At 43.9% G+C, this 25,787-nt stretch overlaps 1 protein-coding gene across 1 annotated transcript in view; it reads left to right on the top strand.

Annotated features, from left to right (window-relative positions):
* The window catches only part of DNER (delta/notch like EGF repeat containing), a 92,690-nt gene extending 77,094 nt beyond the window's left edge, over positions 1-15,596 (top strand). The window contains exons 12-17 of the mRNA XM_075569411.1: positions 519-743; positions 9,231-9,353; positions 11,739-11,852; positions 13,382-13,513; positions 14,202-14,448; positions 14,714-15,596. Of these exons, the coding sequence (XP_075425526.1) occupies positions 519-743; positions 9,231-9,353; positions 11,739-11,852; positions 13,382-13,513; positions 14,202-14,448; positions 14,714-14,825 (953 nt within the window). The 3' untranslated portion in view covers positions 14,826-15,596. The remainder of the gene's footprint in view (positions 1-518; positions 744-9,230; positions 9,354-11,738; positions 11,853-13,381; positions 13,514-14,201; positions 14,449-14,713) is intronic.
* The last annotated feature ends 10,191 nt before the right edge of the window (positions 15,597-25,787 follow it).

Below are 25,787 nucleotides of genomic sequence, written 5' to 3'. Positions count from 1 at the left end.
ACATTGTATGTGTGTGTGTGTATGTCTCCATGTGTGTGTGTGTATGTCTCCATGTGTGTGTGTATACGTGTGTGAGTGTATACGTGTGTGTTTACAATAAACCATTTTTATACAACATCGTATTACATTTTCTTCCATCTTTCTTTTCAACATTATTATCCAACCTTTACAACAAATAGTCACCTATTGTTCCACGATTTATAAATAATACGACCTATTACGTATTTACATCCCGGGCAACGCCGGGTCTCTCAGCTAGTAATGTATATTATCTTTAAATGTGCATGCAATGTCTGGTATATAATGTATACCCTGTTCACTTATGTAACTATGCATCTGTAACCAGGTATTATTTGTCATCATAACTCTGTGCCCAGGACATACTTGAAAACGAGGGGTAACTCTCAATTTATTACTTCCTGGTAAAACATTTTATAAATAAATAAATCTGCAGTGAATCTTGCCTGGGTTTCAGTGCAGACCGGGAGCTTTATTGAAAACTCTTATGTCGTATTTAGGATTCCTGGGTTCCCTCTGCGAGGAGAAAGTAGATCCGTGCTCCCCGACGCCGTGCCTGAATAACGGGAGCTGTTACCCTGCGGGACTGTCGTACGCCTGCAGCTGCAGCCCTGGCTTCACCGGGCCGGCATGTGCTAAGCTTGTTGATTTCTGCGCCCTGAGCCCCTGTGCTCATGGGATCTGCCGCAGCGTTGGGACCAGCTACAAATGCCTCTGTATACCCGGTGAGTGCCGAAATCAGACCCAGCGCTGTATCCCGGCACAAAAGCCCTGAAGTAACAGAATCCCATACAGCGGGTGTCACTTAAGGGATATCTCCCTCTCCCGCCTTGACTATTGTAATCTGCAACCCGTGGGTCTCCGTGCTCTCTCCCCCACAGCTAAATATAACTCACTCTATCCTTAAATAGGTAGTCCCTACTAGGACCAAAGTGTGCTATTGACAGCGTCATTTTTGAGGGGTCAGTTCCTGCTCGGACCAAAATGTACTAATGGCAGTGACATGTTTAAGGGGTCAGTCCCTCCTAGCACCAAGTTGTACTAATGGCAGTGACATGTTTAAGGGGTCAGTCCCTCCTAGCACCAAGTTATACTAATGGCAGTGACATGTTTAAGGGGTCTGTCCCTCCTAGCACCAAGTTGTACTAATGGCAGTGACATGTTTAAGGGGTCTGTCCCTCCTAGCACCAAGTTGTACTAATGGCAGTGACATGTTTAAGGGGTCAGTTCCTGCTAGCACCAAGTTGTACTAATGGCAGTGACATGTTTAAGGGGTCAGTTCCTGCTAGGACCAAGGTTTACTAATGGCAGTGACATGTTTAAGGGGTCTGTCCCTCCTAGCACCAAGTTGTACTAATGGCAGTGACATGTTTAAGGGGTCTGTCCCTCCTAGCACCAAGTTGTACTAATGGCAGTGAGCCATTATAGTAACAGCTATTACCAGGAATTCCCTGAAGCAGGAGCCCGGGGATTATATCGTTACATTTATTTTGGCGTGCAGCTGATATCTGTTATAGTGTACCAGTGGCAGTGACATGTTTAAGCCTGCGTTTATAGTCCTGGCAACGGCGACAGCTTGCAGCCGCAAAGCAACTCAATGTAGACAGTAGCGACCGGCCATAGTGGGCGCGACGGCGATGTGTGACATCACAGCGACCAAAATCGCTGTAGTCAAAAGAATTTGAGATTTACAGAGACAGCCGCACCATGTGACTGGCAGCAGCCAATCACATAGCACCCTGCCGCCAGCGACATCACACACAAGTGTGCAACTTTTGCTACAGCGACGTTTGACGTCACGGGTAGCGTCGCAGTAGCCAGAACTATAAGGGGTCATGTCTGGGTGTTTTTTTTTTGTTTTTTAACCGAAATCTGATATCTGAAAGTATCTTAAAATCATCAGTGATGAAATGTCACCGTGTATCCCGTTTGTAGGGCCATTTGGATAACATTATTTGCGCTGATAGTAAAACCCCCATTGAAATGAAGTCTTGTAAAGGGATTTTTCCTGTGTCCTGAGTTAAGTTTGTACGTGTAAAAGACAAACTCGAGAATTTGATTTTGATCTGAGCAGCAGGAAACCGAAAGCTTTAAGATTTGTCCCATATTTCCTCCTAACAGAATCTATCCCAAATCTCCCAATGTCAGTCTCGCAGGCGCATGTGGTGACAGTTTGTTCCCCATCTCGTATCCGTACAAGTGACTTCGATTTTTATTTTATTGAGAAGAGGCTGATCAGTTTTTATTAAAATGGGGGAGAGAGAGTTTTAGAAAGTACAAGTTCAAATGTGCGTATTAAAGGAACGCAGTAAAGCAAGCGCTTATAGGAGCAGTTAGGGGAGGAGTTGTAGGGAGTGGTTATAGGAGCAGTTAGGGGAGGTTTTATAGGGAACAGTTATAGGAGCCGTTAGGGGAAGTGTTATAGGAGCAGTGAAGGAAGAGTCAGGGGATGAGTTATAGGAGCAGTTAGGGGAGGTTATAGGGTACAGTTATAGGAGCAGTTAGGGGAGGTGTTATAGGGTACAGTTATAGGAGCAGTTAGGGGAGGTGTTATAGGGTACAGTTATAGGGAGTTATAGGGAGCAGTGAGGGAAGAGTCAGGGGATGAGTTATAGGAGCAGTTAGGGGAGGAGTTATAGGGAGTGGTTGTAGGAGCAGTTAGGGGAGGAGTTATAGGGAGTGGTTATAGGAGCAGTTAGGGGAGGAGTTATAGGGAGTGGTTATAGGAGCAGTTAGGGGAGGAGTTATAGGGAGTGGTTATAGGAGCAGTTAGGGGAGGAGTTATAGGGAGTGGTTATAGGAGCAGTTAGGGGAGTGGTTATAGGAGCAGTTAGGGGAGGAGTTATAGGGAGTGGTTGTAGGAGCAGTTAGGGGAGGAGTTATAGGGAGTGGTTGTAGGAGCAGTTAGGGGAGGAGTTATAGGGAGTGGTTATAGGAGCAGTTAGGGGAGGAGTTATAGGGAGTGGTTATAGGAGCAGTTAGGGGAGTGGTTATAGGAGCAGTTAGGGGAGGAGTTATAGGGAGTGGTTGTAGGAGCAGTTAGGGGAGGAGTTATAGAGAGTGGTTGTAGGAGCAGTTAGGGGAGGAGTTATAGGGAGTGGTTATAGGAGCAGTTAGGGGAGGAGTTATAGGGAGTGGTTGTAGGAGCAGTTAGGGGAGGAGTTATAGAGAGTGGTTGTAGGAGCAGTTAGGGGAGGAGTTATAGGGAGTGGTTATAGGAGCAGTTAGGGGAGGAGTTATAGGGAGTGGTTATAGGAGCAGTTAGGGGAGTGGTTATAGGAGCAGTTAGGGGAGGAGGTATAGGGAGTGGTTATAGGAGCAGTTAGGGGAGGAGTTATAGGGAGTGGTTATAGGAGCAGTTAGGGAAGGAGTTATAGAGAGTGGTTATAGGAGCAGTTAGGGGAGTGGTTATAGGAGCAGTTAGGGGAGAAGTTATAGGGAGTGGTTGTAGGAGCAGTTAGGGGAGGAGTTATAGGGAGTGGTTATAGGAGCAGTTAGGGGAGGAGTTATAGGGAGTGGTTATAGGAGCAGTTAGGGGAGTGGTTATAGGAGCAGTTAGGGGAGGAGTTATAGGGAGTGGTTATAGGAGCAGTTAGGGGAGGAGTTATAGGGAGTGGTTATAGGAGCAGTTAGGGGAGGAGTTATAGGGAGTGGTTATAGGAGCAGTTAGGGGAGGAGTTATAGGGAGTGGTTATAGGAGCAGTTAGGGGAGTGGTTATAGGAGCAGTTAGGGGAGGAGTTATAGGGAGTGGTTGTAGGAGCAGTTAGGGGAGGAGTTATAGGGAGTGGTTGTAGGAGCAGTTAGGGGAGGAGTTATAGGGAGTGGTTATAGGAGCAGTTAGGGGAGGAGTTATAGGGAGTGGTTATAGGAGCAGTTAGGGGAGTGGTTATAGGAGCAGTTAGGGGAGGAGTTATAGGGAGTGGTTGTAGGAGCAGTTAGGGGAGGAGTTATAGAGAGTGGTTGTAGGAGCAGTTAGGGGAGGAGTTATAGGGAGTGGTTATAGGAGCAGTTAGGGGAGGAGTTATAGGGAGTGGTTGTAGGAGCAGTTAGGGGAGGAGTTATAGAGAGTGGTTGTAGGAGCAGTTAGGGGAGGAGTTATAGGGAGTGGTTATAGGAGCAGTTAGGGGAGGAGTTATAGGGAGTGGTTATAGGAGCAGTTAGGGGAGTGGTTATAGGAGCAGTTAGGGGAGGAGGTATAGGGAGTGGTTATAGGAGCAGTTAGGGGAGGAGTTATAGGGAGTGGTTATAGGAGCAGTTAGGGAAGGAGTTATAGAGAGTGGTTATAGGAGCAGTTAGGGGAGTGGTTATAGGAGCAGTTAGGGGAGAAGTTATAGGGAGTGGTTGTAGGAGCAGTTAGGGGAGGAGTTATAGGGAGTGGTTATAGGAGCAGTTAGGGGAGGAGTTATAGGGAGTGGTTATAGGAGCAGTTAGGGGAGTGGTTATAGGAGCAGTTAGGGGAGGAGTTATAGGGAGTGGTTGTAGGAGCAGTTAGGGGAGGAGTTATAGAGAGTGGTTGTAGGAGCAGTTAGGGGAGGAGTTATAGGGAGTGGTTATAGGAGCAGTTAGGGGAGGAGTTATAGGGAGTGGTTGTAGGAGCAGTTAGGGGAGGAGTTATAGAGAGTGGTTGCAGGAGCAGTTAGGGGAGGAGTTATAGGGAGTGGTTATAGGAGCAGTTAGGGGAGGAGTTATAGGGAGTGGTTGTAGGAGCAGTTAGGGGAGGTGTTATAGAGAGTGGTTGTAGGAGCAGTTAGGGGAGGAGTTATAGAGAGTGGTTGTAGGAGCAGTTAGGGGAGGAGTTATAGGGCGTGGTTATAGGAGCAGTTAGGGGAGGAGTTATAGGGAGTGGTTATAGGAGCAGTTAGGGGAGGAGTTATTGGGAGTGGTTATAGGAGCAGTTAGGGGAGGAGTTATAGGGAGTGGTTATAGGAGCAGTTAGGGGAGGAGTTATAGCAAGCCGGACCGAGATATTATTGTGCCCCGGCAGACTAAAAATGTGGCGCTGCTTCTCTAGGGGTAGTAGACCCTGCACTCTTCTCCACAACAATTAAACTGATTGCCGAGGGAGAGGGTGGGGCCTCTGTAAAGGTCTCTTACCTCCTCCATCTGCAGCGTCGTGACATCACATGGCGTCCCGTTGTCATGGAAGCGCGTTGCTACGTGATGTCAGGACGCGGAGGCGGCCAGGGCAGCAATAAGGTAAGCGCCTAATTCTAAAACCGGCTCTGGACTATGGTGTTGAACGTTTGCCCATGCCCACCGGCACTGCGCCACTTGACTTTTCGCCATGCACGCTTTAACCGCAGCGCCATCTTTAAATGTCTGAGGTACCCTGCGGATTCTTATGGCGCCCTTTTTTAGTTGGCACCCCGGGCAAGTGCCCGGCCAGACCGCCCCTTAATCCGGTTCTGCGTTATAGGGAGCGGTTATAGGAGCAGTTAGGGGAGGAGTTACAGGGAGCGGTTATAGAAGCAGTTAGGGGAGGAGTTACAGGGAGCAGTTAGGGGAGGTGTCATAGAGAGCAGTTAGGGGAGGTGTTATAGGGAGCAGCTATAGGAGCAGTTAGGGGAGGTGTTGTAGGGAGCAGTTATAGGAGCAGTTAAGGGAGGAGTTATAGAGAATGGTTAAAAGAACAATTAGGGGAGGCATTATAGGGAGCGTTTTAGGGAGTGGTAAAGAGAGCCTATTTTCTATGTACTAATAACATTGAATATTCTGTTTTTTAAACTATATTTGCTGCGGATGGTTGATATACATATTTTATATCATTATGCTGAGCTGGTCTCCTTGATGGCAAAGGGTTTCATCAGAAGATCAGTGGGGATGTTATTATTCCGGGGTGTGGGCTCTCTGATAACAAAGGGCTGTGCTTATCACGATGCAATGTTCACTGACAGACAGACGCCCCCCTCTAGTGGACAAGAAGGTTATTTACGTCATGTAATAACTGCAGATGATCTCATCGCAGATTCCAGGGTGCCTTCATTCTGCAAAGAGATGGGGTTAACCCCTGCAGAGCCAGGGAGGCCTGGAACGTGTGCGTAGGGCGCACAAATGACAGTTCATCAACGCAAAGAATAGTCGATTGTAAGAAGCCCAATATATATTATCTGACATCTGCAGTTCGTTAGCCAGGGAGGTTTACAACGTCCCAGCTCTGTATGTCTGTCTGTCTGTCTGTCTTTATTTATATAGCGCCATTAATGTATTCCAAGCGCTTCAGTAATACACAGTATTCAGTAATACACACGTGACAATCATATAAATAACAAATAATACAAATAACACATGATGGGAAGAAGTGCTTCAGACATAAAAGTAGCATTTAGGAAAAGGAGTCCCTGCTCCGAAGAGTTTAAAATCTAATTGGTAGGAAGAACGTACAGAGACAGTAGGAGGGCGTTCTGGTAAGTGCGTCTGCAGGGCGCCAAGGTTTATGTACGAGGTGAATAGTATCAGCCACAGAGCTGCTCGTATGCTCCGTCAATGAAAGGGTTAAGTTGGCCCTTAAAATAGTAGTGGTACGGTGCCTTATTACAGGATGTTGCAAGCATTGCAGCACAGCTCTTGTTTTAGGCGTGTAATATAGTGCGTGCGCATGCGCTACCGTGCACGCGCGTCAATTAGAATTGGCTGTGTTAGCCAGACGTTTGTATACTTGGGACGCACGCACGGCCGTGAGCGGTGGCGCGGCAGACCAGGGAAAATACAATAAAATTGTATTTACGCGCTGCTGCCACGCCGCGAAGCAATCACAGCGCGATGATGTCAGTCACGCCCCTTAACCACGCGCGTCACCGCTTGCACCCTAGCAACTAAACACGTAAGCGACGTGCACGCGCAACGCCGGGCGCACGTGCAGCGGCGAGGACTATATAACAAGCCTTAGGCTGGGGCCATGGTACAGCAGATCGTGCAGACGGGTCCATGCGAACAGACTGCCTTAAAGCAGTGTTTGCGTCCATGCATCCATGTGGTCAGAAGCGGGAGTGGGCACGCGTTGCGCAAGGAATCAATTCAAACTGATTTCTTGGCGCGACAGACCGGTCACGGGAGCAGTTGTATTGTATTGTATTGTATGTCTTTATTTATATAGCGCCATTAGTGTACATAGCGCTTCACAGTAGTAATACATGTGGTAATCAAATAAATAACAGATAATATAAATAACAGATCATGGGAATAAGTGCTTTAGACATAAAAGTAACATTTCGGAAGAGGAGTCCCTGCCCCGAGGAGCTTACAGTCTAGTTGAGGGCCCAATGAGGGCGAACCAGCTCCGTGACGCCCTTTGGCACGCCCCCATGGCCCGTCCACCATGGCCAGGTAAGCACCCACTCACTGACCAGCCTCCGCACGCCTCCGTGTGGGCGAAAGTAGCATGGCCCGGGCCTTTGGAAGATGTTGACAACAATAGGGTAGAATGTTAAAAAGGTTGGAGATTTTAAACTAAAGGGGAGGGGTGAGAGATAAGGAACTAAATAGAATAGATGGGGATGGGGAAATAGCAAGGGGTAATGGAGATACTGTATAATGGGGGCAGGTGCGAGTTTGGCAAGCAGCGAGGCACCCATATTAAATACAGATAATACTAGACAACTTCTAAAGACTAAACACAATTGGAGTAGAAAGGCAGGAGCAGATAAAATAATAGTACTGACTGGAAAAAACCTTAAATGCATGCTTGCCAATGCAAGAAGCCTGACCGATTAAAATGGGGGAGTTTGAATGAATAGCTGCAAGGGAGCAGTATGATATCATAGGCATTACTGAAACATGGTGGGATGAAACTCATGACTGGGCAATTAACTTAGAGGTTTATTCCCTTTTTCGGTAGGATCGAGCAAATAGAAGGGGAGGTGCAGTATGTTTAAATGTTAAACCGGATCTAAAACCTATTATAAGTGTCACGGGCCTAGCCTAATTCTGACAATCTCTTATATAACCATATACATTCCTATGTTCACCTGCAAGAAACATTTTTCATTCTTTTTGTTACCTGTATGAAATATATTATTGATATAATATTACCTATAAGAAGAAAGATTTGTAATATCTAATAATAAGAGGACTTTGCTGTCAGATATAACCGCAAATGGTGCTTAGAAAGTGAGTGTTCCCAGATGTTGTCTAGTATGAGGCAGTATGAAAACCACAAGAGGGAACTTACTATAGAAATGAAAAATGAGAAAAGCAATGCAAAGTCCTATTTTACAGGGAAAATGAGAAAATCGCAGGAAAGGTTTTTTGGTTTTATTAATCCCTGGATCAACATCCTTCACACGTTTACTTACTTGGTATAGCATTGTACACCTTTCATTTTCTATAAAGATGTCCAACCTTTTTTTGAACATATCTATTGTATCTGCCATCACAGTCTCCATGGGTAATGCATTCCACACTGTAACTGCCCTTACTGTAAAGAACCCTTTCCTGTGTTCCGGGTGAAATCTCCTTTAGGCTTCGTCCCCAGTGGCCACGGTGTGCGTGCCCCCGTCGGCGTGTGTGCGTGGGTGCGATGCGCTTTGGCTAAAAGACAAGATTTTTGTCTTTTGGCGCAGCAGCCGAGCGTTGGCCACGTCACGGCGGCGGTTCAGCCAAAGAGGGCGAACCAGCCGCGTGACGTCACGGCCGTGCCCTCACCGCGTTTCCCCATCGCATGCTCCCAGGAATCCACCAGGTCGTGCTGCTGCCGGGAACGAGAACCGCCAGGCACTCCGTTGTGCGCACACAACCTTTAGGGATGACCCCGTGTCCTTTGTACTGTCCTTCGGATGAATAGTTCTTTTGAAAGCTCCTTGTAGTGACCCTGAATATATTTGTATATATTTATCATATCCTCTCTTAGACGCCTCTTTTCTAATGTAAACACATTTAGCTTGGTTATATTTGTTCAAGGAAGACCATTACATTGTTAAGTTATTTTTTTTTTTTTTTAAGTTTCTATTTGCAAACCAATAGGGATTACACTTTTAAAACAAACAGCACTAAATGTAACATTTTAAGAGAAACGTGGTTCAGTAATCCCCCAATTAGGCACAGAGGAAAAGAAAATGATTCTTGTTTCCAAAGAAACCAAACAGGCAAACCTTTGCTTTAATCCTAAATACATTTGTATAACACGGACAATGACATTGTTATTTGTTTGCACTCTATCAGGGATTGCACCTTTTCTTGTTGTTCTGAACTCTCCCCGTGACCTTGAACCTTGTAGGTTATCACGGGCTGTACTGTGAAGAGGAATACAACGAGTGCGCCTCTACCCCATGTCAGAACGCAGCGTCCTGTCGAGACCTGGTCAACGGGTACGAGTGTGTTTGTGAGGGGGAGTATGAAGGTAACGTGATCGTTCAGCCCACACATGTTATGTGTTTAAATCTCCAGTCCCACTTATACGGCTCCAAAAAAAAAAGAGGACTTTTGTTTTGCTAAGAAACGATCTTTGTTTTCACTTTCCCATCCTTGATCCCACTGGTTACTTCAAAACCCCTAGCAGCGTTTCATTGGGATGTGTAGGGATTTACAGGGGTGCTCTTTAAATATGGCCGCCAGGTGAATTTTCTAACACATGTCTCATAACGCATGCCGGATAACGGCAACTTTGGGATCACTCATCATTCGGACCGCTTGTGTAAGTGTAACTGTTAACCCGCTCTGGGCTCAGTATAATCTTAATCAGAATATCAAGACTAAAGGTCCAGATGAAGACACCTCTTTACATTATTAGAGGGCAGTCTCGCTCCATGGAGGGTAATCGCGCTCCCTCAAGGGCAGTTTTGCTCACTCTAGAGCAGTCTCAATCACTACTCTGCAGTCTCAATCACTGCAAGGCAGTCTCAATCACTGCAGGGCAGTCTCTGTCTCAATCACTACTGGGCAGTCTCAATCACTGCAGGGCAGTCTCAATCACTACAGTTCAGTCCAGTGAGCGACACTATCATCTTATTAGTGATGCTGCCTTCCAATGTGAGGCGTGACGAGCAGTGAGATGAAGAACGTGGCTTCCTTTGAAGTGTCTGTTTGATCTTTATTTGTTGCTGTTCAGTTTGAGGATTATGCAGATTAATGCAAAGAGATAAAGACAATGAAACGCACAGGGCGCCAAGAGACGCAGTATATGAGCTGCTAAAAAAAGACATTATCATAAACAGGATGGAGGAGAAATCTGTTTCATGTTTGTGCTTCAGCAAACTCAAATCAGTTTTACTATCTAAAGCTGTCTGTGCAAACTAATTCAATCTGGATCAAACTATGTTAATTTTGTGCATCTAGCACAGCTGTATATAACGAACTCCTCCTGTAATTCCATATAACCTCTCCATATAAACTACTTCTATTGCTCCATATAATCTCTTTAAATTACTTCTATTTCTCCATATAACCTCTCCTTATATCTCCTCCTATTCCTGCATATAACTGCTCCATATAACGCCTCCCATTGCTGCATATAACTGCCTTCTATAACTCCTCTTATTGGTCCATATAACCGCCCCCTATAACTACTCCTATTGCTCCATATAACCGCCCCTATAACTCCTCCTGTTGCTCCATATAACCTCCTCCTATTACTCCATATAACTGCCCCCTATAAATCTTCCTACTACTTCATATAATCCATCACTATAATCCCTCCTATTGCTTCATATAATCCCTCCCAATTCATGGTTTAGTTGCAATCCTCACAGAAAATATTATCACCTTAATATTTCTCCTCTTAGATCTCACATTAAAGGTAAAAATTAGTGTGAAAGGGGGAAGTCAACGCTATTTACACGAGTAATTCCAATAACTCGCTCACTTTTTTCACCTTTTTACTTTTAAGCTCCTTGAAAGAAGCTGCTATACTGTGAGTACAGATGTACAAACAAGTCCTGATTTGCTTTGCAAACATTCATGCAACTGTATTAATTGAAAATGATTAGAATTTCACACGGTGCATATCTTCTTTCGCTCTGAATTTTTATCTATTAGGTATTGGGGCAGGGACACAGAAAGCAAAAGAAATGGGGAGAGTACATAAAAAGGGCAATCATGCAGGTCACCCAAGAAGATGAACTAATATGCTTACATGTTGGTTTATGCACCAGTGTACAGTATATTATGACAAAGACAAAAAGCTTTAAAGTAGAAGTATATCCCTACTAAAATTAGAGCCCATCTCATTACATAGCCAAGTGTCTCCAGAAGGCAGGGGTGGCCCACTCCAGTCCTCGTGAGCAACCAACAGGTCAGGTTTTCAGGATATCCCTGCTTCAGCACAGGTCATTATGACTGAGCCACTGATTGAGCCACCTGTGCTGAAGCAGGGATATCCTGAAAACCTGACCTGTTGGTGGCCCTTGAGGACTGGAGCTGGCCACCCCTGCCTTCGGGCAAGCAATTTTTTTAATATTATAATTCGGGAAGGATAATATAGTACTGTATTTGCCATATCTTATTCTCAACAGTATTTAAAAAATAGGGACAGGTTGCCTCCATTTGTGCATATTTGTAAGGAGTAAGCAAAGTGGTGAGAGCTTCCTAACGTTCTCCGTAACATTGTGAAACCGTCAGGCTTTGCTAATCTCACTGCGGGGTCCTGGTTATAATTAGGATTCTTAATTAGAAAGGAGCGTAGTGGGGATTTGTTTTCTTCTTCATTGTCAGTTTTGACATTTCCGTGACAGTGAATGTTTTGGACACCTTGCCGGGGGCCTGAATTAAAATTCCTTCCGTTTCCCAGGACGTCACTGTGAGTTGTACAAAGACCCGTGCGTGAACATCAGCTGCCAGAACGGGGGCACGTGTGACAACGAGGGACTTAATGCCACGTGCGTCTGCGCTCCTGGGTTCATAGGTAAGTCAGAATGGAAACATATACGGGACTTAACCGCACAAAGGAAGACACGTCTACTGATGTTTCATTTGTTCATAATGTTTTACTTTTGATGTCATTTGAAAATGCTTTCTATTCAATATATTGACTGATTTGGCAGGAAAGGCACAATTATTATAGCAGTGTGTCAGAGGGCGGCAATTATTTGCACCATGACAATACTTATTTTGTTTCCCACAAACCGAAAAACCTATGGAGATACTCGGCATTATTATACATTTGCATATTCATTTTCAGGACGCAATTTATAAATTGCGAGGAGACAAGGGTGGATATGAAATGTTCTTTATTATTATTTTACAGCACAGTAAGTGACTACAGGCAGTACTCGGTTATCCGACACAATGCGTTACTCAAAATGGCGTTGGATAGCGAAATGTTGTAAAGCGAAACACGTTTTCCCATAGGAACACTGTTTAAATGAAAGGTTCCGTTCCTGAAGGCATTTTTAATGCTAAAATACACAAAATATTTTACGCAGACAATAAGATATGCAGCACACACATAAATTATATAGTGCATATACTGTATTATATATATAATATAACATAATATATAATATTTTATATAGTATAATATATATATATTATATACACATAAACAACTTTGCAAAGCGTTGTAAGAGCGTTGGATAAGCCATTTTGGCGTTGTAAAAATGAACATAGGTATACATTGCATAGCGTTGGATAAGCCATTCGTTGTAAAACGAGGACTGTCTGTACTGTGTACCAAGAAATAACAAAATGGTGTTTTGCAGTGTAAATTGAGTATTTTCAACGTGCCTTTATGTACAATACCAGTCTGGTATGTACTGTATGTATTTGTCTATCTTACTTGATATTCACTGTAGCAGCCAATCAATGAGCGGAAGGCAACGCGTCTTAGCGACACTCGTGTAAGACACAATCGTTTAGTTGCTAGCACAGAGCTAGTTTTCCAAAGGGTCCGTAAGAGAAAACAATGATAGGTGGAGTTTTGCCATGTAATTCTGTGTAGATGTGTGTGTGTGTGTGTGTGTGTGTGTATATATATATATATATATATATATATATATATATATATATATATATATAAACACTATACTTCAATTTTAAAATAACAGTGTAAATGTACTACAATACTTTATAACATTTGCATTACATAAATATATTTTTATTATTATCAGAGCTGAAAAGTAAGTTTGTGTGAAAAAAATTAACTTAGGTCCTTAAACAAGAGGGACCCCATGATCAATTAAATAAAAAATGATATATAGATAAATATATGTGTGTGTTCTAGCTGTGGTTTTGCCCAGCCTTTGTATGTTTTTAGTCTGGAGCTCGGCCTTCTGTGTCCATCACTGATCGGTATCCATTTTTACCCTGATACATCGTGATGTCTTCCCACAGTCGGAAATAACACTGCATCTTTTCGTAAATAACACAGTGCGTTTTATTGATACAAGAAAGGTTGGGACCGTGTGTGACTCAGGAGTTTCTCTCTCTGTGCAGGTGAGGAGTGTGACATTGATGTGAATGAATGTGACAGCAGCCCGTGTCACCATGCAGGGACCTGCGTAGATCAAGCCAACGGTTACACGTGTAACTGTCCTCACGGATGGGTGGGAGCAAACTGCGAGATCCGTAAGTGCCCAAAAAATCCTCCTTAGCATCTCCCCAGTGCTAAGGAGGGAACATTGTGACTTCAAATATAATGAATTAAGGTTCTGTGGATAGAACAGACACAAATACAGCTGAAGGGTTAATAAACTTGATTTAGGAACATTTAGGGCCAAATTCACTAACGCTAAAATCAACACCATATTCAATAAAGCGAGTAACTGGACTGTAATCCAATCTAACTCCTGTTCAAAATTGGATCTTTTTTTTACTGTGATTAATTATTAATGAGATGCAAATGAGCTCATTAGGGTTGAAATGAAACTTTTTTTTTAAATCTAAGCAGTGATTTGGCTAACGTTGGGATGTAAGTAATACTTAAGTTTGGCATTGATCATTTAGGCTGTAGCTGGCACTGTAGCTTAGGTACTTTCCCATGTAGGACACTGTGAGTAGTCATTTGTCTGCTTGTCAGCACAAATGTCACAATAAATGTGTTAAAAATCAGAGCGGAGTCTGGGAGACCATCTTTTGAAAGTTCGGGTAGCTCAAGCTCTTTGTCAATTTCTGAGCAGTGAAATTAGTGTGATTTTGGGGGCATATGAAAAAAAAATAGCATTTTTTTAAAATCCCTTGCCGAAATTAGAAAAGCGCTGGTAATTATGAGTGTGACGCCACTGAAGTTGACTGCACCCTCTCACCGTCTCTGCAGATCTGCAGTGGAAAGCCGGGCACACAGCGGAGAGTCTGACCAACATGCCCCGCCATTCGCTGTACATCATCATCGGAGCCCTGTGCGTGGCGTTCCTGCTCATGCTGATTATCCTTATTGTGGGGATCTGCAGGATAAGCCGCATCGAGTACCAGGGTTCATCCCGCCCGGCCTACGAGGAATTCTACAACTGCAGGAGCATCGACAGCGAATTCAGCAGCGCCATCGCATCAATTCGGCACGCGAGGTCAGTAGCAGAAACATGAGTCATAGAGAGCGGTTATATGGGGCAATAAGGGGAGTTATAGGGAGCGATAGGAGGATTTATAGGGAGAGGTTATATAGGGTAATATGATGAGTTATAGGGAGAAATAGGAGATGTTATAGAGAGCAGTTATATGGTACAATAGGAGTTATAGGATGTATCTATATGGAGCAATAGGAGGAGTTAAAGGGAGGGGTTATATGGTGCAATATGAGGTGTTATCTACTCTTCTCCCTTTGTCCCCTAGGTTTGGGAAGAAGTCCCGGCCTGCTATGTACGACGCAACTCCTGTATCCTTCGAAGATTACAGCCCTGATGACAAGCCTCTCGTTACGCTGATAAAGACGAAGGATTTGTAATCTGACCCCCTCACCCTTGTTTTTATTTTTTAAAGGGAGGGGGGGTCATTTTTCAAAAGGATGAGTTACTAAACTGACTAATTATTTTTAAGAAAAAGAAAAGTGTAACAAATCTGAAATGTGTTTCTCTGCTGTGGGATTTCTCCCCTCCCAACTACCTTTCAGACGCAGTTGAATGCAGCTGTTAAAAAAAACCCAACAGATTTCTCAGCAAAATCAACCTGTCTTAGCAACATCACAGTCTGAACTGCCGGCTTTATCCATAGACTTAGGAGACGTATCTAATGCATAACTTATCCGTTAATAAAATATAAAGAGCCTACAATGTTTGTGTCGTGAAGAAATAAAAATGCCGTGGTAAAAATATTTCTAATCGGAATTGAGTAGCTTTTTTTAGCCTTATTCTGTGCATGGTTTGCTAACGATAATCCTGCATCGTTTTACAGAAACCGCTCTCAAATTGATGTTTCCGTCCAATCTTCTGTTGTGTTAGTAAAACCAGGTTGCCGTGTACAAATGATAGAAGTAAACTGCCCACAGCGGCAGGTTAGAACTATGCTGAGCCTTATTTCCCCTTGAAAACATCAAGTTTGTTTATATCGTGAGTAAGCAAGGCTTCTTGCTTTAGATTCCACTGTTTGCTTTGCAGACGTATCGGCCTGTGCATTTCCTTGTAATGCATGCTATTTATATGCTGTAGTTTTGTTTTTCTCTGACAGCTTTCTTCTTCTTGGAATCTCCAAATATTCTGAATAAATGTTATCAAATCACCTTTGCAGTTGCCGTTGTTGAATCTTTTACGTGTTAACTCTGGCTGCATCAGTGCAAACGTTTACAGAGATGTAAAATAAAGTTGATTACCCGTCATATTTTTCCAAATAGGGCTAGTCATTTTTAAATGTGCCTGTCTCCGGACTTTGAGAGCTGGACAGCGAAGGTGAACAAGGTTAAATCTGCATTTCCACAAACATAAATTAACCATGACACTTATCCGGGAACGTATTAAAATGCACAACATATTAAGACAATCCTGTACTGTAAAATAGATCAAGGGTTGTAAATACAGCACAAGTGCATGTGTGCCCTGGTACAAATATATGAACTATTATTTATCGATTTATTTATAAAAGGTTTAACAGGAAATAATACATTGAGTTACCTTTCTTTTTCAAGTATGTCCTGGGCACAAACGTATGACAATACATTGTTACACATTATATTTATGGACAGTTAGGGACAATATATGTTATTGGTGTATTTAACAGTTAATGACAAGATTAAAATGTGAGACAGCTGAAGTCTTAAAAGAACTTAAACTGGAGGCGGCTTTGAGAGTCTCTGGTAGGTTGTTCCAGACATGAGCGCACGATAAGAGGAGGAGCAGCGTCCGGATTCTTTGTTGAGCCTTGGGACCATGAACAGTCTTTTGGAATCAGATCTCAGATAAGTGCAGCGTGTGGTAGGGGTGAGGAGCTTGTTCAGATACACGGGTAGCTTGCCCAGAAAGTATGTGAAGGCAAGACAGAAAAAATTAACTTTGCGTCTGGATTGAATTGATTGCCAATCTAATTCTTGGAGCATTTTGCAGTCATGTGTGTTGTAATTATATTATAGGACAAAGCAGCATATTGAGCTGTAGAGGGTGTCTAGTTTGCCAAGGTGAGTTTTGGGTGCTGTGCCATATACTATGTCCCTGTAAGAGATGTGTGCAGAGGTATTTAATAGAAACCGATTAGAGTGAAATGAAATCCTTGCTTTATTGCGCCTGTTCCTTTAACAAGGCAAAACATATAAAAATAAACAAAATAAAAGCCAACTCCACTTTGGAGAATAACTAAACCTTTACTCCAGCCCTTTCTAACTGGGTGGGTAGCTAAGCTGGTTACCACCCTAAACATATATATTATATAAACACACATATATATATGAGCATACAGTTGTATTTACATTTATATATATATTTTTTTATATATATATATATATACATATATATACATACATACATACATACATATATATATACATATAAACACACACACACAACAGTCCAACAAGAAAGTCTCTTATCTGTTGCTGTAGCTGTAGGGGAAGGCCTCTCTGTTCTCCTGGGTCAGCATCCTTGTGTGCTATGGCACTCTGTGTGTCCAGGTACAGAGGTCTTGTCCCCTTGTCTTGCTGTCAGCATACAGCCCTTTTGTGTGCATCAAGATATATTTTCCTCAGGTCAGCCCGGTTGTGGGCTAAATAAATCTTTGCAGTCCTCTTTCTCCTTATGTCAGCCCAAATGTGAGCTAAGGAATCTCTCTCCTGTTTCTCACATCAGGCTTTTTTTTTTTTTAAAGAATCCTAACCAACCAGATGGAGTCTGGTTGATTGCCTGTGTGCAATTAAACAGCACACTACTGGATTTAGAGGCAGTATCTCTCAAACAGTGGTAAGTCCCTGTTACATACCTCCCCTGTTTGTGGGAAGCTCAGGCTTACCACGGCCGAAGCCCATCCTTCCACTCTCACTAGATATATCCCTGCGGCTCGAATGGAGAACGGGAACCCTTAGTCCCGCTGGGATTAGAGTCCTTTCTTCAGGTCAGTAATGTCTCCTCAAGAAGGTGCTTGAGCTCAGCACTCTTAAGTCGCTCGAGGAGGAATTTTTCCAAGTACAGTCTTTCTACTGACAGCATGGTCATGAGATTTCTCATGCGTCGGCGATCCTCTCTTTGTAGTCAGACTGTATGGCGACTGTCTCAAAGCGTTTACGCAAATAGCTTTCTCTCGCCATCTTTTCCACGAACTCCAATTTAGCACTAAATGTCCATTTCTTGTAACCCTTGCTCAGGTCTTGCAAAGCCTCTGCCAGCTTACTTTTTAATTCTGTCTGATGTTCGGAATCTATTTCTACTATTCTAGACTCGTGCCATTTCATGGTATCATTTAAAGAGCATTCAAGAATAGTTATTTGCTTTCATCTCCTGAAGCTGTCCTTCTGCACTTCTTTTTCCACTCAATGCAGTTTCCAGTTCAGCTTCTTTGGAATTTAATTGCGATTCCACATCTCCCAGTTGACTCAGAGCAAGGCTTAAATCTGTTTCCTTTTCTCTATTTCTGATCTGTAGCTGCCGGTGCTCCTACCGGACGTTGTCCAGCTGCAGCTGCAGCCGGGTCCTCTCATTGTCCAGCAATTTGCGGTCATCGGCCATCTTGGCCTCATAGCGCAGTGTCAGGCTGGCCACTTGACGAACAGACACCTCTTTACTCTCTTCCTTTTTGGCGAGCTGTATCTTAAGCTCAGCAATCTGTGTCTGCAGAGCTGTAAGTTTCTGGGATGTGTGTTTAGCTGCTAGCTTTAGCTCTTACACTTCTAGGCTTTGCTGCAAGTTCAACTCATCAGTGAGAGATCCCTGTTTCTTGAGTGCATCCCGCAATCTTCATGTCTTCACTGTGCTTTCTCTGTGCTTGCTTCCACATATCCTTCATATTTTGGAGCTCTGCAGATATCACCAGGGTCGTTGTTTGCGATTTCCACGCCTCTTTCTCCTGGGCGTACTGACTTTTGGGGATGGAGCAGCCGCTCTGCTTCTCCATCTCTTGCTCTAGTTTCTGGACCTTCTCATGCTCCCTCTCATACAGAGTAACCTGGCTTCTAAGCTTGGCCTCCAGCGATGCTCTGGTGATGTTCAGGGTAGCCTTCAGTTCCTCATGCTGTTCTGCAAGCATATACTTGTTTCTTAGACGTTCCTGCAGCACTTGTAGAATTCGCTGCTTCTCGGCATTCTGGAGGTGCGTACACAGACCTTGCAGTTGGTCTGCAGTAGGTGCTCTGCTTGTGTGTGTTGCTCCAATGCTTCAAACTTTTCATCTTTCAATAGTTTCTTTATTTTTTGTAGCTTGTGCAGCTTTTCCTTCTTTTCATTGATGTGGTCAATCAAATCAGAATTTTCTTCTTTCAGCCTTGTATTTTCTCTTTTTACAGTTTCTATAAATTTGAGGGCCTCTTCCACTTACGCACTTCTGAGTTGAGACTCCCGGTCTCTTGGCGCGAAACTTCTATCTCTAGTTTGAGGGTATGAAGCTCCTCCTGAGAGACATTAAGATCCATACTAAGACTGTAGACAGCTTTTTGAGAGTTGTCCAGCTCCTCAGCAAGACTGTGAAGTTCCTTTTTAGAGACTTCCAGTTCTGTATGGTGATTGCTGATCTCTTGGTGGGAGGCATCCAGCTCTATGCAGAGAGTATGAACCTCGTTCTGCGATATGTCCACCTCTGTCCAGATACTGTTGACCTCCTGGTGTGAGGCATTCAGTTCTATGCGGATAGTATGAACCTCTACCTGAGAGACTTTCAACTCTCTATGGCAATTGCGAACCTCTTGCTGAGAGACTAATCTCTTTCAGTGCTTCCTTATATTTCTGTTTCAAATGATCAATTATTTTGTCAGACTTGCTCTGCTTTTCATCCATGGCGGTAATAGTTGAATTCGCAGTATCTAGATCCGTCCTTAGATCTTCCAATTCGGTCTTGGCCGTCGAGTAAATTGCGAGCACAGTCGTCTGTAGCTCAGCATTATTTTCTCTCTCCATTTTCAATTCTTCACGGAGCAGATTACAGTTATGCCTGGCAGCTTGCAGTGCATCTTCAGGGCTGGTCAAGGGATCATCACTCACTGATTCTGGCTCCGCTTCCCTGGTATGGTTGGTTGAGGGTTCCTCACTGATTGCACCAGACAGATACTTTGGGTTACACGACTTCTACCTTGGGCCCTCTGGATATTCTGTCATTCGCGTGATGAATACTCCAATTTCTCTAGGCTGCAGGGCATCTCGGACCCCCTTTTTCTCCGCAAGATCTGCGGACGTGTCTGTTCCTTCCACGATAAGTGAAGAACCACTTTTCTTTTTCCGCCTTTTTGTTTTGGTGACTCCGTCCCATCAGGGATACTGGGGTCTCTGTCTTTATTTGAAACTTCAGCAGCTTCACTGTATCCACCAGACTTTTCTTGCAGTTGCTTTAGCTGGCAAGAATATTCAAGGTCATAGAGATCTGTTTGTTCGATGCGTACTGAATTTAGGCACCTCCACCATTCTTGGGGTGTTGTGTGGGTGTGACTCGGTTTGGGTTCCCCATAAGAGATATCTTCATCCTTATCCGTTGTCACGGTAACTTATGACAAGATATAATAAACACCAAATATCTGGGTTGAACTGAACGAGTCTTAGATATAATAAAATATATTTATTCCTTAGAAAGGTGAACACAGCAATATAGTACAATTAACAGGCAAGAAGGTAACACTTACTTAGTGTTGGGGAATGGAGAAGTATCAGCTAGCAATTCTCCAGCAATCCGGTGACATTCAAGATGAAATCAGAAGAGCACCAAAAACTGTAGGGTTGACACAGTTTATATACCTTTGTAACCCTATTCTTAATATTGAATACAGACTATTGGTGAACAATTATCTGTATCCAATCCCTAACTTGGGAACATAGTTTAACCCATGCCCCCAGCTAGTTAGCCCATGCGTACTGGGACTCTGAGGGTCTTATTTCTGTAGCCCCATAATTAAATCAGGGGCGACGACCAGTCTACCAGATGAAGTATCTGGCAGGATCTTCATTGTTTGTAGGTGTAGATATAACACTTACAAACCACTCCAGTTTGATGCTTCTCCGCCCTCAGGTAAACAATTAGAGTGGCAGAGTCTTTTGATCAGTACTTGGTTCCTAGACTTTGGGTTGCCCCCCTGACCATTTGCATTCCTTTGTGTAAAGGAGACTGTGCGGGTTTTTATCCCCGCCTTGAAATACAATATTAAAGTTACAACACAGACATATTAAAATATCCGGTTCCGTTACGTCCAGCGGGTCCAAACTTTCCAGATCTTAATGCCGGAACTGGGACATCATATGATCCAAGTTTCAGCCTGCTGCGACCTTCAGAACCGGAGATACACAAATACCACTTAAACCGTTTCATACTTTAACACAAAATTCTCCGGTGTGTGTGTGTGGTGCAGACACTGACATTATAATGAAACATGGGAACAGGGGAACATACATTTTCCTGACATGACAAGGTGTAAACCACATTCCTGGACCGCAGTCCAGTTAACCCCTTGCCTCCCAGGTGAGGTCAGGGGGTGGCCATATGGGGTGCAACCCCTTTAATACCGGGCCAACCCCCCTCTCCCTCTACATCCGTATCCTCATAGGACCGAAAGGGCAACTCTTCCGTGGGGTAGGGTTCATTACCGGAACGCCACATCTTGTCCTACATTTTGGGGCTATGAGGTGTATTTTTCTTCCTGACCTCGGGAGGTGCTATTGCAGCTGTTTTCACTGTATTCGCTAGGACCTCAGCTGGTAGTCCTACAGGAGGACAGACTTTGCTTGCAGAGTTTGTAGCTCTCACAGGCGTTCTCTGTGGGCGTTTTCCTTTTTAGTTTGGTAGGTTCTGAAACATAGCAGTACTGTGCACACATTCTTTCTCATCAGTGATACTGGATGTGCCTTTGAAAAGTAAAACTTCTGTATCTTCCTTGTGACCACAGCGAATTCCTCTGGCTGCAGCTCTTTTTCTGGGGTAGCCACATAGGGATCATCCTCACCATCCGAATAAGGCCTAAAAGGGACACTGCTCCATGTGGCTGGGCTCTTTACACCAGGAATACATTTTCTTCCCCATTCTTGCAGTCTGTATTTGACTTCAGCTGGGCGGCCATTTTAAAATCCCATGTGTTTTTTTTCTTTTCTTTCACAAGTGGTGGGGTAGACTCTGGTCACAGCATCAGTCCCTTGTGTGGGTCACCGTCTGTCGCAGTCCTCCCAGTCAAACTGTGGCATTCTCCAGTGCAGTGTAGTCTTCCTGCCTGGATGTGTAGCCCTTTAATGCTGGTCACTTCTGCACATGTTTTACTGCTCAGGCTGTTGCAGGACCATAATTATGCAGGCAAAAGCACAGTGCCCATGTGGCCTCCAATATGTGGGTAAGACCATCCAACCTTTAAAAACCTACATTTTTTAACACAAAGGGCCAAGTTTTCAATCATAATGTGTCCAAATATTTCTCCCTACACTATCAGGTGGACCCAAGAGGTTTGTTGTTTACTGGTATTGAATACATCTTTCCACATTGCGAGGGGAAGACAGGGATGCAGATCTAACAAAAAGAGAAACTTTCTGGTACCTAATGGTCTCAATGTAGACATCGAGTTGGGAGTATTTTTGCCTTAGACCTGCGCCCTTCTCAATCTGTGTATACACACTATATCTCTCTTTGTAAGCACTTTCTCCACCACTTTTGTTTTTAATCTCATTTTCCATAGATGTTTTTCCACCATATCACCAGATGATATCTCCTTGTGGTGATTTAAGAGATATACATATACTAGTATTTTTCAATCATTGTTGGGATACCATGGATATGTTTTGATATCTATTAAATTCCCATTTCCACTCTTTAACGAAAATTTGAACAACCAATGATTAACAATAGCAAATTATGGTCTAGATTTGAAGAGCTATCAGGCGAATGGATTGTTATTTCGTATTTACATAATCTCTATATATATATTGTGACATAGTCCAAAGATGTTAGGCAGCTTTCTGCCCCGTTTTAGGTCAGAAAGTGCAGCAATGGTGCAAAATGATCCATTCCACAGCTTCACATTTAGTCAGGCTGGTGGATGGAAAGTCCAGACCACAGATTACAATGTGTCTAGTTCTCCCTCGCCTGCTTTCCTAATCACCAGCACAGGTATTTAGAGCAGAGAGGGTTGCATTTCAGTCTCTCTTCTTAGAGCCTGGAGTCTGGGGGTATTGCTGCTCCCCTGCATCCAGTTTGGGGAGGATGCCCCCTTCAAGTATCGCAGTACCCGAATATTTGCATGGACACTTGGGACCGAGTTCCCACCACGAACAGATAAGACAAACAAATGTTTATTACTGTGTCTAAAGACTGAATGCTGTATCTAGTGACCCTAAATGAGAGGGCATTGTTTTAAGCTGGGGAACCAGGTTAGTTGGCCCAGCAGAAGTTAGAGAGGCTGATTCTGCTGTGTAGTTAGATCCCTGAATGGGATAGGATTTTGTTTATATGATTTATTTCTGTTTCTTAAAGTAACAGTGTGTGAAATATTATAACACTGATATGAGTAAACCGCTGAAGGTTAATAGCTGAGTGCCTCCTGCCTACACATGTTAAAGCTGCAGTCCCTTACTGGGATGAAAATAAAGCAGGCAGAAGCCTGAGTTAAGCAACGTTAAACTTTGTATATCCTGTTATTTGTATAATTAACCCTAGAAGACTGTGTCGGGAAGATCCCAGACAGACGTCAGCGCTACAAAAGAGGGGCGTTTGTCACAATATATATAGATATCTAATAAATATCTTTGTATTTTCCTTCCCCAATTTTTTTAACCTTTCTGATTTTGAACATTCCATCAATACCTGATTACCTCCACTGTAAGAATAGATTGTTTAGTTTAACTACTAATATGTACTGTCCCTTATATAGTTACATAGTTACATAGTAGATGAGGTTGAAAAAAGACATAGGTCCATCAACTTATATAGTTTGTAATTGTATTGCATATGTTTAATGACTGTGAAAATTAGTTCATATTGGATATTCATATAGGTCAGACAATTATGTTATTGTAACGATGTGCTCACCACAAACAAGGCGTGACCGCGAGGGCGAGGTGGGGATTTGATAAACACCAACCCACAGCCGCGTGGGCGCGTCTGGAGTGTAGATTGGTCGAGGTAGCCGGGTCGGGGTTGGAGAAGTCAGGATGGTCATTGATACTTGCCGAGGTCTGGATTGTAGAGATCAGGATCATCGTGGGTAAGCCGTGGTCAGCGGCAGGGAGGAACGAATCGTCGTTGGTAAGCCGGTCAGGAGTGGAGAAGTGTGGAATCCAAAAACAAGCAAGGTCTGGAACTCTGGACAAAACAGGCAAGACAGAGACAGCAGGCAGGACTGTAGTGAACACTGTAGAGGGAGAGGGGGGTTGGCCCGGTTGCACCCCATATGGGGTTGCACCCCATATGGCCACCCCCTGACCTCACCAGGGAGGCAAGGGGTTAACTGGACTGTGGTCCAGGAATGTGGTTTACACCTTGTCATGTCATGAAAAATGTATGTTCCCCTGTTCCCATGTTTCATTATAATCCTGTATTTTAATGTTTTAAAGTGCATTTCTGTATCTCCAGTTCTGGAGGTCGCAGAGAGTTGATATTTGGCCAATGTGTGGAGTCACTGTAGGCATTAAGAACTGGCAAATTTGACCCACTGAGCCCACCAGAATGGAACTTATTAATATGTGTAGATATTAAAGTATATATGTATGGTATTTTGGATCTGCTCTGAAAATGCAGACCATCTGCTATGCTAATAGGTCATGAAGGGCAACCGGCTGATTGAGCCTAAGCACTGTGATCAAAAGTTAACTGCCCGGATTGTTTACACTAAGTACTAATCAACAGACCAGTACTAATCAACAGACTCTGCCACTCTAATTGTTACCTGAGGGTGGAGAATCATCAAACTGGAGTGGTTTGTAAGTGTTATGTCTACACCTACAAACAATGCAGATACTTCATTTGGTAAACTGGTCGTCGCCCCTGATTTCATTATGGGGCTACCCATAGAGTCCCAGTACACATGGGCTAATTAGCTGGGGGGCATGGGTTAATCTGTGTCTCCTTGTTAGGGATTGGATACAGATAATTGTTCACCAATAGTCTGCATTCAATGTTAAGAATAGGGTTACACAGGTATATAAACTGTGTCCACCCTACAGTTTTTAGTTCTTCTTCTGATACCATCTTGAATGTCACCGGATTGCTGGAGAATTGCTAGCTGATACTTCTCCATCCCCCAACCCTAAGTAAGTGTTACCTTCTTGTCTGTTAATTGTACTATATTGCTGTGTTGACCTTTTTAAGGAATAAATTATATTTTATTATATCTAAGCCTCTTTCAGTTCAACCCAGATATTTGGTGTTCATTATATGTCATAAGCTACCGTGACACTCCTCTCACTCACACCACCACTATTAGTCTACTACTGCTCCCCATCCTCCTTCCTCACACGCCCCCTCCTCCTTCCTCGCCCCCCATCCCCTCCTTCACCCCCTCACCCCCCCTCCTTCCTCACCACCCCCACCTCCTGTCAAAATGTCATACCTGTGGAGGTCCTCCTGGCAGACAGTGGAACCGGAAGCTGTTACTGCAGTCACAGTTCACCCGTCACTGGTGCTGCCGGGGTGTGGGCTCTGACGTAGATGCCACCCTCCTCTGCTCTAACCTGCACTGCGACTGGCTGCGTCTCACTCTGCTGCTGGCCGCACGCCTCAGTCCGTTCCCGGACGCTCTCCACACTTGAATCTCACTTTGCTTCCGGACGCACAGCGCACTCGTGCTGCCGCCGCACGTTCAGAGGTAATTACCTCTCATTTTTTACCAGACGCAGTGGCAAAATACAGGTCAATACAGTTGAAACCCGGACACCTGGCAAACCTAATGGGCCATATGCCCACCTTAACCTACAATAATAATAATACCACCTTACCTTAATGTCCCCACATTATCCCCATTCCCTCAAGAATGTACGCTCTCACGAGCAGGGCCCTAATGACCTCTTTGTGCATGTTTGACCTCACCTTTATGTAACTGTTCATGTTTGTGTAATATACATAACTCTGTACCCCATGGTACCGCGCTGCAGAATATGTTGGCGCTACACAAATAATAAATGATAATAATAATAATTCACCAATTGTTTTACTAATTTTCACTCACACATTTCCACATGTAAGAGATACTTAACGTACGTGTGTGTGTGTGTGTAATGTCACCAGGCCCCGCAGGCAGCGAGGGATTTACAGCGTCTCCCTGGTAACGGGGGCTGGAATTTAGTGCGGAGGTGACAGAGCGCGGAGCACAGACAGCGCATGCGCC

This window comes from Ascaphus truei, chromosome 14, assembly GCF_040206685.1.
Source record: "Ascaphus truei isolate aAscTru1 chromosome 14, aAscTru1.hap1, whole genome shotgun sequence".
In the NCBI taxonomy this organism is placed as follows: domain Eukaryota; kingdom Metazoa; phylum Chordata; class Amphibia; order Anura; family Ascaphidae; genus Ascaphus; species Ascaphus truei.
This window is presented reverse-complemented; position numbering and strand designations above follow the sequence as displayed.